This window comes from Gymnogyps californianus, chromosome 4 (assembly GCF_018139145.2).
Source record: "Gymnogyps californianus isolate 813 chromosome 4, ASM1813914v2, whole genome shotgun sequence".
Taxonomy (NCBI): Eukaryota; Metazoa; Chordata; class Aves; order Accipitriformes; family Cathartidae; genus Gymnogyps; species Gymnogyps californianus.
In genome coordinates this window covers 3,450,784-3,463,013 of record NC_059474.1, presented here as the reverse complement: position 1 = coordinate 3,463,013, position 12,230 = coordinate 3,450,784, and the positions used below count along the sequence as shown (strand labels likewise).

The following is a 12,230-nucleotide window of genomic DNA, read 5'->3' as shown; positions in this document are numbered from 1 at the left end:
TGAGTGAAGTGTCCAGGAAGTACCAAAGCACTCAGTCTTTTTATTACAACATTTATTTTAGTATAGAAGGCACTTACAATACAGGAAGAAAAAAAAAATATGATAGGCACCAAAAGTGAAGTTAGAATTAAAATGACAAAGAAACATTTTACCAGACAAAAGGAGCACCCTTCCCTGTTAACAATACAGCACACGGAAATGAAGCTATTGATGACTAATTTTTTAAACAGTTAGGGCTTTTTTTTTTTTTTTTTTTTTAATAGAAAAAGATAAAGGCTGTTCTACTGTGAACTGAAATTAAAAAATAACCTCTCCACACACCTGTACAAGGATTTGGGAGTTGGTGGTGTTCACAAACGTGGGGCCTTTCAGCTCCGGCACTGCAGGAGGTCCTGGTACATCTCGATGAGGTGAGCGGCCTCTCTCTGCCCAGAAAGCACAGCACCGTGGGTAGTGGAATAATACTTCCTGTGAGTGGCCTCCCCTGAAAACATCACCTGCATCGGCTGGAGAGGATAAGAAAAGCGGAAAAGCTCAGCAGCGCTTACTGGAAAGCGGACGCGAGGCTAAAAGAAGACGAAACTTTCTGTGCCCTCCCACGTCCCCATGAGCTGACACCAGTGTTTTTAGAGCGCTGGTTCTCGAAATCCCGATGTGGTGCACCACGGGGACAGGCACAGCACGTGTCTGCCAAGGTCAAGCCGGTCCTCGGTCGCTATGCCTGCGCGGAGCTGTTTGCAGGGCTGAGGCACCATCGCAGAGCCAGATACTAGCTCCAATAACCTCAAACGAATCTGCACGAGTCACAGAGCACCTTACTTCTCTACTGACTCCTCCCTTTGCTCCCCGAAATTATACTTTAGCCTTTTAGGTGTTAAGGATTTTTTTTTTCTGGACAGCAATTTCAGAAGGAAAAAGAGTCATGTCTCAAAATCCACAGGGTGAGACACAGTGTCTTGTCTCTTACATCAATAGCTAGGTGCTTGCTAAAATTCCTGCCAACTCAGTTCTGAGGCAGGAATTTCAGGTACCTCTCTTCCACCGGAACTGTAGAGAAAGATTCCTAAAGCTCCTGCTATTTTTTAAAATAGATTTCTGTGCTGAACAAAATTACATGGTGGGGTCAGGCTCTGGATGGAGGAGATGGACTGGGCAGATGCTTGGAGGCTGCATATTCATCAGCCATTGTCTTTGGATTTGGACACATAACCCCGAATGACGGGGTGAGTTTGGCTTAGCATGTTACTGCTCATCAGCTGAGCCGTGGTAACTATTTCCATATGTGCTCTTGTTCTCCACGCTATATTCAGAAAGCAAAGGCAGTGTCTGAGGAGCAAATTCATTGTCCCCTGCCAATGCATGAGTCCCCCAGCCAAGGACTGGGCCTCCCTCACCCTCTACTGCCAACACAGAAAGATTTCCTAATATGCACCTCTGACACGTTCAGACCCAGCCATTAGCAGGAGTCGTGCATTTAATGTTCCATATTCAGACTTTCTGAATTCTGAACTGGCCAATAAGGCTAACGGTCTTTAAACGCAGAGATCAGAATTCCAAAAGCCACGCAGATGCCCAGCTCTTGATAATTTCAGAGAGATGTGGGAATCCCTGAGATGCTGGGATTCCAAACATTAGAGGTAAAATCCTACGTACAGTATTTGTCCAGAGGGGTATGTATAAAAAAACTGGACAACACGCTACTGGAGGCCCAACCTGCCCCTTTCTACCTCCCCCCAGAAAACCGCTGCCCAGCGCCATGTTAGTCTTCTTGCCGCAGAACCGATCTGGGCCATACTTACAGCAGTTTTGGAGCTTTCAGCATAAGGCAGTGGTTTAGCGAGTTTCTCTACATCAGCCCCACTAGACCCAACTTGGGTGTACGAGTAGGATCCACGGAAGTTGGGATTGCTGCCCCAGGAGGACCGCAGGATCCGACGAGGTTTCGGAATGTTTGGATTCCCTGAGCAGAAAGCAGGAGAAGACAAAAAGTAAGACCGTGTCTGAGAGAAAAACATGACAATGCCTGTGCAAGGTGTGGAGTGGCATGTATTCAGTCTGATTTATTGAAAATACATCCTAGCAGAGCCTGCAGGCTACACAAAAGAGGCCCTAAACCAGATCTCTTTTCTATTACTGAGTTGTAAGTATCTATATAACAGAAATAGCATCCCTTTTAATCTCAGCTGCAGTCTTCCATTTTGGGAAAGATCATTAAAATGCTTATGTTCCTAAGGGACTGGGAAGCTTCGGGGAACCCTGGACACAGTTCGTTTGAAAATACAGAGCATTTACTGATCTCATTTGCCATGGTGGCGATCAAGCATATGATTCATCTCACCTAGGTATTTAATTGGGTGCCCAGTCTAAACTAGACGGTTTGGTAGTCTTGTGAGAGAGGTGTGCCTCCAAAGAGGAACAGAGATAAGGATGTTAGAAGGCAAATCCTCATTATGTGGAGGCATAGGAAAACCTGTCAGAAATGTTTCAAAACCCGTATTATTCACTCCAACTGCTACTCAGTCGCTCCCCATAATTAACCCAAAATCCAACAGATCCGTTTTGTGGGATGCACGTGGTATGGAAAGAAGGCTTCTGAGGCTGGAAGTAGGATTTCTAGATTGCTGTAGGCTTTCCACTGCTAAGAGGATGTAGGACCTAGAGGTGAGGGGCACCTGAGTGCACCAGTGATAGGGCCATCATCAGCCACTGTCCCCATCCCAACGAGTACAGGAGCACATGGGATCAGGACTGTAGCCGAAGCAGCTCACCAGCTGGTGCCACAAGAGCCTCAGGCAGAACTGAAATAGGGAGGGTCATACGATGGAGAGCCTCTTGCTAGGCTGGTTTGAGACCATCTCAGTGTCATCGACTGAGATTTTGTGGGCGTCCCGCGATCATGTCTGGCTTGGCAGGAGAGGAACGGGGAGACGGGACATGGAGAATTGCAACGAAGATAAATTCTCTCTGCAGGAGAGCCAAGACCCACCCTTGAGGCAACCTCACATATCCAGGCAAAGTTCAGCTGCTGGAGTCTGTGAGATAGTCAGCACAAGAACCACGAGTGACTGAAACATGTTTGCATCTTGCACAGTTCCTGTGCCTGCTTCAGACCCTGGCTCTGTAACACTTCAGCATGCTCAGCCTGCTATGAAGACGACCCAAACTCCCCCACTTTCTTCATCAGGGCTTAGAGAGGGAGACATCCAACTGTAAAGACTAGTTAGGCATCACATTATTTAGTCCTACCAAAGAATTATTTAGTCATGCCTTTAATTCCTTAAAATCAGGAGCAGGTTACTTCCCTGGTTCAGCTACTGGTTTTAGGAGTATCGTGTGTCAACCAGAACTATGAAATACGAGGCTGAAACAGAGCAAAGGCACCTGGATGGCTTGCCAGAGTACACTGTGAACACTTTCTAACCACTAACGCCCAGATCAAAATATGGCACAGACTAGCAAATAAATATACCCTACAAACAAAACATCCTACAAATGAATGTTGTTTCAGGAATAAGAATTTAGCATAACAAAGCCTCTAAAATACGCTCTCCCAAGAATCTTCAAAGCAGGAATGCCTGGGATGGAAGTGAAAAGCCCAAGGGAGTCTGAGAACAGGGAGCCCTCAGATGCATCAAGGAAATAAGTTATCATGTTTTTATTTTTAAGGGCTGGGGGAAAACCCAGGAGAACACACCATGACAGCTGTTAGACAACACAACACCAAGCAGGGCCAAAGCAGTCATCCATCACATTGCATTACACAAAAACAATCACACAATGTATTTTCAAATAAAAGGAGTCTCTGCAGTGGGCTGGTGGTGCCTCTTCTGTAGCTGGTGCATGTTCTCATGTTCCACTGTCAAGGTACCCAGAAGATTTTCAATACAGGAATCAAGAAGTAAGGTGTTGATAAAAAGATGATTAACAATAGGAACACACAGTGTTACAAGCAATGAGAGGAGGGCTTGTCAGCCTGCAGATAAGGCCACAGATCTGCTAGAAGACTGAAATTTGTCAACAAAAGGGCTTACCGAGTCATCAGCCCAATCAACAATTGTATAAATCCAGCAATATTTAATAGAGCAACTGTTCAGACTGGTAAAAGCAACAGCTTTGGCTCTCTGTAGTGTTTCCCATGGATGACCTTGTAGGGTCTACACAAGCAGGTAAACAGCAGCCTTCCCACCAGGGAACTCTTTTTTCACGTAGCAACTTCATCACAAGGGAAACTGCAGCACAGCAACATGAAGCGTGTGGCAGTGGGCAGATGGCAGAGCTTCACGCAGAGATGCCTGAGCCAGCTGCCAGCGTGGAGCAGGGCTACGGAGCCTGGGCACATTAAAACGCAGCTGTACAGCTCCCAGAACCAAAGCCAGTCTCCTTCCCCAGCACCATGCTGCGTGGTGCAGACGTACCAGCTCTCATGAGCTCCTTCAAGGTTCTCCAGCACATCAGACCGCCTCAGCATGATCCAAGTGTCCACCATGCAACTACTGTGCCCCTGTGCTTCTGCATTTATGCACCTTTTAATGTGAGGAGCTGTTTCTAAGAGAAAAATCAGGAGATCTTCATTTCTGCTGCACACAGAGAGGAGGAGTTTGGTTGAAGGTCAGACGGGAACATGGAACAGAAGCTCTGATCCTGAACTGTTGTTTGCAAGACAGAAACTACAAAGCCTGGGAGGGCCACATTCGTTCAAGGAACAGATTTAATTGGACTTTCTCAATCTGCTCTTAAATAGATGGGTAAACATGTGCCTTTGCCTACAGATAAAAGTAACAATTAATACAGATGTGGAAACTTCTAAGTTTCCACTGTCCAAAGAGAGATAAAATGGCTAAAAAAGGACCTTAGCCTTCACTAAAATAGGAAGGCACATATCTTTATGCCAGATTCCCACTTGTGAAGTTATACAAGATGACTCCATGTGCCTCAAAAAATCCCATCTTTATTCAGCTACTGGGAGGTGCGGCTACATAGATTTATTGGCCGTGGGGCTGATTGTGAGACACAGGATTATGATAAAAATCAACTCACAGATCTAAATTAAGACACCCAAATTTAGTTGCCTGCCTGAGAGCAGGATATCTAAGATCCCACCAAGGCCAACAGAGATCTGTGGTACTACCCACACAACAGTGTCTACAGCCACCAGAGAGACATGAGGGTATCCCAGGCATCCAAACGGGGCTGGTAGATGTGATGCAGAACCTAAAAGAGATCCGTTCCCCTCTAGAGAAATAGCTGGAGGACGGTGAGGACAACTCAGGGCACCTCCAGCCGCAGCCTGACAAATCAGTGAGTCCTTCAGAAGGGAGCAGGTCTGCAATTACTGCCTTCTAGCTTCTAACACTCAGAGCTTAGCCAACAAAGAAACCAGAGCAAGACTTCTAATTGTTTGAAGGCATCCCATTTAATCAGATTTAGAGGACACTGCTTTTCAGCCATCCGGTTGTGAAAAGCAGTAATTGTCAATGGTTCTTAGGTTAGAACAATCCTCGGAGCTTTTCATAGCTAAGCCAGATAATCCGCAACACTAACCTACATGTGAAATTTAAGGTCACAGAGGCAGATCATCTCCTCTCAGAGAGAAATTCTCAGTGTGAAATAACACCCAGTCTACAAGAATGGTTTTAACGTAGGACTGGTCTAATACCCTCTGAATCCAAAGCAAAGGCCTCCATGAGCAACGGACTGGGAAAACACAGCTGAAGATGGTAATCCACCTGGTAATGCATTAATTCTTCAATAGAAGAATAAGAAATAAGAACGTGGGGGATTTTACACCCAGAACATGAAAGCTACAAAAGGCAAAATGAATATTAAAAGGCTCATACTACCTACTTTCATTACCGAATATAAGGCTTTCTCTATAATCAGTAGAGAAAAGCTTCTTCAGAAGATGTCACAGAGCACCAAGTGAGGTGTGGGAGATGTGAGCTGCCTTATGGAAGAGTCTTTCCTTCCAGTGAGCTTAGGATCCTAGAAGGACTAGTTTCCCAACTCAGTTAGCTGACTTACATGAAGCTGGGCGGTGGGAAACGCTTTAAAAGCTGGGTTTGGTGGTACTAATGGGACCAGAGGAGTCCAGTCATTTTCAGAAATGACTACAGTTAGATCACAGACAGAAGGCTGCTTTGTCCAACCCCAACTACTCTCTAGCTGGTCTAACCCACTCTCCCAATGAAACAGATCAGTGGACAAGTTGGTAGGTGCATGGAGAGCTGAGCACCCTTCTGTTATTTCAGCCTGCCTGGCACCTGGCCCAGATTAGCCTTGAGGTATTGCTTCTTCTGTGAGCCTGCTAGGGAAAATGAGAGCAAGGGTAACAGGATAAACCCAGCTACCTCAGCAAGGCCATCCTGGAAGATCTGTGAAAAGGTTTTCTACAAACTAACAAGTTTTTTTGGGCAGAAAGTGGAATAGGTGATGTTGTGTAATGGGTGCTCCAAGAACAGCTTTTCTTCTCACAGTTTCGAGCAGCTGAGAGGCCACCTCTCAACTTATGCACAAAATGTTCATTGCAGGGCAAGGCCCTGGTAAATTCAGTCTGAAATTCTCCAGGGTTAGATAACCCAGGATTAGCAGAAGGCTGAGATAGAGCTCACACTGCTGAAGAGTCTGATGGACAGTGACCAAGTGCAGTATCAGCTGGAACAGCAACTGCAGCACATACCGATGACCAGTGCCAACATATTTCCATCCTGGGAGGAAGAGAGGAACATCCAACACATGCAAACAATAACAACAGTGAAGGAGCCCAAGAAGAAAGAGCGAGAGTACACTTCCATCTGCCAAACTAAGAAAGACCCAAAGAGCCAAATTCCCAGATGAATCGAGGTGGTTTAAAAAAAAAAAAAAAAAAAAAAAAAAAAAAAAAAGAAAAGAGGTCTTAAGCAAGAAGAGCTGCAACAAACAAGGTTGTTTATACGCTCTGGGAGACGTCAGCACTGGAACAAATTGGCCTTAAAGAGGAGAATAGCCTGCTACGCCTGTGTAGAGCAGCAGTTGGCCTGCTGAGGTCAGGAGGAAAGAAGGCATGTATGTACTGACGTCGCAACATAACGTAGGGATACCCAACACCACTGAAAACAAACAGCTCAGGAGGCAGAAGCTGCCCAGAGTCCAGCATTCACTGATCCATCCTACTTCACTGCAGGCTGCAGGGGAGCCACAGGTTCATCATCCAACATCAATGCAACACCAAACAAGCTGAAACAAGGATTCAGTTTTGGTCGCTGCATTAGGGTTTCTGAATCCAAAGTCTACCCTATGATTTCTGAAGAGAGTAGTAAAACGTAAAACCTCTTTCGGCAGTAGCCAGCTATGCAGGTAGTCCTCAGCTTCCAGGACCCTTGCTCTAAATCTCTGTGTTGTCGGTAGCAAACGGTCTGTAAGCACAGAGGAAAGCTACACTTGTGAAGGCAAATTTCTCCAGTTAATTGGAGGTCCATGGACAAAAGGTAAGGCTGGAAACCCACTGGCTGTTGCGATTTGGCTAACACGAGCTAGCAGGCAGATATAAATAGCTTGATCACGGGACCCATCTCTAGAATAGCATAAAATACACCTAATCTTGGAGGACACTGCTCTTATAATTGGTTATAATTATGTATAAATCCAAAATCCTTGTTTCAAGACTGCCAATAAGTCAATCACTATTTCTTTCAGTGTTACTACCTTACGCTTGAACTTATACAGTGTTTCTCATCAGAGGATCTCAACTCCACAGACACAGAAAGCCCTTTCCTTGGGAAGGTGTGCAAACTTTAGAGAAGTGACTGCAAAAGTGCCCAGCTTCTTCAAATATTACTACTTTTAGTGATTTCATCTCAGATTTTCTCAGCATGATAAACATAAGATCTGCCTTGCTCCAGCTGCTGCCTTTAATGTGATGTGTGCTCAGTACATGTGAAACCTGTGAGGTTCAGGAAGCTTTAGGTGAACCACCCAGAAAGGGAAACTCTCAAGATCAATGGATTCTTCGAAATTTAGGCCAATGAGATTTCCATATAGCCTCAGATTGAATGGAAGTCAGGGATGTGATTCAACCACCACATCTCACCAGACCTAAAGAGGTTCAACTCCACTGGCCCTAAAAGAGCTATGCTGCTTTCCACAGCTGAGATCAGTCCTCAGGAGTACTGAGTCCGACAGCTCCAGCTGCTGAAGAGTTGTTTGTGATTAAATAAAGCAGAGGATGTGGAATCCTCAAGCACTTCTGCCCACCACTTCCTGAGCTGGTTATCAGCCCCTCTGTATAAACAGCTTTCAGGCACACCCAAGCAGGAGGTATGCTGGAAGCACATGCACAGCCCATTCAAAGGAACATAAAATGCCAAAGAACTAAAAATCACTTTAGTGCATTTCCTCCTAGCAGTTATTCAACACCCCAGCCCCACTCTCCCTCTCTTCTCTACTCACCAAAGGAACCAGAGCATGGCTGACCTGTAAATTTACGTAGCATTTCGGTGCAGGTTTCTGCCACAGTTTCATCATCACACTTCTCCATAATCACAGCCTCTTCTCCACAGATCCAGCCACTCAGGACATGGCCGTACCTCTCTGGTGGGTAGAGTACATCAAAGCTGCAGATCTTCTTGTACCACAGCTCCTCGGGATAAGTCAAGCTCTCACTCTCCGCCTCATCTTCCCAGACAAACTGGATGCTGTTGCATTCAGAGCTCCAGAAAGGCTCTTCGAACTCCAGGAAAATCTTGTCAGTCGTATTGATTCCTAGCTTCTCAATGGCCATCACCTTCTCCTCGGGCAAGCGGGGATGAAACAGGCTCTCGTGGCGTTTCTTCAAGACTCCCAGGGACACAGTCACAATGACATGGTCAGCTGGGATGAACTCACAGTCCTCGCACTCTACGAAGACATCGGAGCCCTTGTCCTCCTCGGGGAGGTCACTGTTGTGGTCAGCCACCCTCTCAATCTCCTTGCTGACCGACTGGTTCCAGTGGATGCACTTGACCGGCTTGCGGAGCTGAATGACAGACTCGGGAATGGAGCGGGCCAAAATCTCCACGATTTTAATGAAACCGCAAGGAATGATGTGATGAGCCCCAGGGATTTCGGTCCATTCCCCAAATTCGCTGAGCGAGACTTCATCCATGCTGTGGGAGCTGCTCTCACAACTCTCTACCTAAGGAAAAGCAACACAAAAGCAACATTGCCACAGAGCAACTCATTTTGCCACAGCACAACACTGCAAGGGCACACGAGCTGGGAGTCCTGAATCCCACTCTTAAACCACATTATTTTTGCTAGTAAAGAAGTGTTTGGCCATAGGGCCTGACAAAATCAATCCTTAGCCTGCCTTCCAACCAGAGAAACCATTTTGTCATGGTAACAAGCTGCATCAGCTTGTGTTGCATCAGCCACGGTTGCATCATCCAGAGTTCAGAGATGATGTCTTTGCTTCTGCATGATTCTGGGTTACAGTTCTGACTGTTTTCTATCATTTAAAACCCACTTCACTGGCCAGGGACTGGCTGCTTGGTGCTCCTACAACAGAAGCTGGAGCTATGTTAATCAGATGCTCTTTCCAATGTTAATAAATGTTCCCACGAGGAGCCATGAAAAACTTTTGGCAGCTATTTCTGCTGTCTACAGCTTTCAACATGCTGTCAAACAGTCAGCAATCAGCAAGCTAACAATCTGCCAGAGGTGAGAGAACCCAACACAGAAGGAACTGAAGGAGACAGAAAAGGGAAATGCCAAGATGTGAGACACTTGCATTTGATTCACTTCATGTTATAATCAAAGCTTTAGATTTGGGACCTGTTGGTTAATGTTTGCAGGAGTATTAGGCATAGCCGTAGCTTCCAGCAATCCCTGGAACAAAGGCAGAAGGTTTGGCCTGTCTTGTGATAAGTTTCTAATGATAATACTAATGCCATGGGACAGTGATCTTAAAATCTTCATATCATCGGAGTCACAATGATTCGCACACTGGAATTCTTCAAGCATTTTAGGCAAGGGGGAACATTACAATTCCTTGCCTCACCCTTTGGCCAATTTTCCAGGCCTTTCCACATTTTAACAACCATGTTTGGAAGCCTGGCAAGCCTAGACCCTCTCCCTGTGGAGCGTCCTGGTGCAGGGCAGGAATCTCTGTGCTGGGCTAAGATGTCAAGCAAACAAGTCAAAGTTGTACTGAGTAGTTCGCAGGCTGCTCCTGTGACTGTACTGACAAAAAGGTGGTTGCTCCTTCCTGGTCACTGCCCAATGACTCCAGTGAAGACTGAGCAGGCACAACTGTTAGGCCAGGTCGCCAGCAGCTAGGTCTTGAAGAAGACCTACCCTCCGAGTCTGCTGTGGTTCCACTCGATCTGATGGCTGAGCGAGCACTCTCCAACACTCACCCAGGGTCAGTTCTGCTGGCCCACAATACAAACCCTGCACCCTGGGTCACGCAACAGGCCGCTCATCCTGCCTGGATGCTCCAACAGGACACTCCATATTATGAAGATAACAAAGAGTGACAGCTATTTGATTCTTTCAACCATGAAGGAAAAATGCCAGGGACAAAAACAGGCAACTACCAAGACTATACTTTGCCTGAGACACCAGTTAATTCCCACTCTCTCAGCAACCACTCTGATCTGATAGTCTTAAGTATCAGAAGCTTTGCTGTTCTCAGGTATTTACACATGAGAAGGGATTTGCAAGACTTGCAGAAAAGTCTCTGGCTGTGGCAACCTGTAGCAACCCCAGAAGTAACCACCAGGAAAATCAGAGCTATATCAAATGACTAACATTGTCTGCACGGGTGATGTTACATGGATAACACAATAACTAGTTTTTACGTGGCAGCTGTGGAGAGACCCTGTGATACAAGCTCTTGGGTTAGGACACTGAGATATCAGAACAGTGCTCAGGACACCTGGGTTCAAATCTCAGCTTTATCACAGATCTCCTGTGAGACTCTTTAGGTCTTTATTTCTCTTTGTCTCAGCTTCCCACCTGTAAATAGTGAATACCATACACTTACCCACATCACAGAGTGCTGCTTGCCTCCCCTGCCTCATTTCATAAGCCTTTAAGTCATTATAATTGAAATAGGAATGACTGTTACACTTTACTTGTGGAGTGCTTGATGCAGCATTAAGTCCTCATCCCACAGAGATCTCATTTAGGCCAAGGCATCAAGGAGATAAAAAGAACTAGGGAAGCCATGAGGAAAGATGATTAGGACATGGGTTTATACAATCTACCTTTGATTTTATTGCTTTACCTTCAAAATGCTTTCTAGGGATTTCTCCAGCAAATTACTAGTATCAAAATTACATTTCTTCTGGTCTCTGAGATATGGACAGAGGCAGAAGGGGGTAAAAGACACTCAGGCAGGATCATGGGGTCCCAGGTGTAAGGCAGAAGACAAGACATTACTAAAAGAACCTGATAATAGAGTAGCTTCAGGTGGTAAGAAAATATTAAATCACACCAGAAAATTTAACAGGGCCTAGGAAAGCCCCTTCTAATTAGAAAGCTGGAAGTTTAAGGTAAGAAGAAAAAAAAAAAAAAAGAGTAAAGGCATTATTTCTTGCAGGCCACTATCTTTGGATATGCCTCATGAGGAAAAGTTGTCAATATAAACACAAACTGCCCCAGCTGCAAGAGACCACAAAAAGTAATTCCCTAGTGACGGGCAAGGCTTAGCCGGGTGTCTGAGGTTCAAGATTTGTCTGCTCTTAGTTAAAACAAAAAAACAATGACATGCACACACACCTTAAGGTACTGCTGGATCATGGCTAGTTTCAGCCTCTTGACGGCCTCTGTGTCATCCGGATCGGCCTTGACACGTTTGCGCACTACGTCCCGTGTGAAGACGCCCACACTATTCTGGCTCTCAGCATTGACTGGTTTACCTCGTTGGAAGAACTCCTGAGTCAGGTTATAGACCTGCCAGAGACAGGACAGAAAGATGGACAACGTGATTCACAGCAGAATCCAAGCCCCAAGCAGGATGCTTTTTCCTCCATCCAAACCCAGCATATTCCGATCACTTTCTCTTGCCAACTTTAGAGATCGGCTTTGGCAGTTTATTGTGCGCTCTGCTCCAACGCCACGTCAAGCTGCACCCACAGCTATGCTGGTTAGAAGGCAGGAAGCAACACTTCCCTCCAGGCAAAGATAACCACCCTTACTCACCTGCAACAGTCTAGTTATTATTAAGTCATTAAGTTACTATTAACTTACTATTATTTTTTTAATTTGAGCAT

At 45.6% G+C, this 12,230-nt stretch overlaps 1 protein-coding gene across 2 annotated transcripts in view; it reads right to left on the bottom strand.

Moving 5' to 3' along the window:
• Positions 1–260: 260 nt before the first annotated feature.
• Positions 261–12,230, bottom strand: part of SMOX (spermine oxidase) — a 56,058-nt gene continuing 44,088 nt past the window's right edge. The window contains exons 4-7 of one of the 2 annotated variants that reach the window (XM_050895663.1): positions 11,737–11,910; positions 8,449–9,148; positions 1,800–1,960; positions 261–506 (exon numbers count right to left, since the gene is read on the bottom strand). In XM_050895663.1, coding sequence (XP_050751620.1) covers positions 369–506; positions 1,800–1,960; positions 8,449–9,148; positions 11,737–11,910 — 1,173 coding nt within the window. In that variant the 3' untranslated portion in view covers positions 261–368. Of the gene's footprint in view, positions 507–1,799; positions 1,961–3,804; positions 4,546–8,448; positions 9,149–11,736; positions 11,911–12,230 lie in introns of those variants that run through there. The other variant, XM_050895662.1, reaches the window with a different exon arrangement.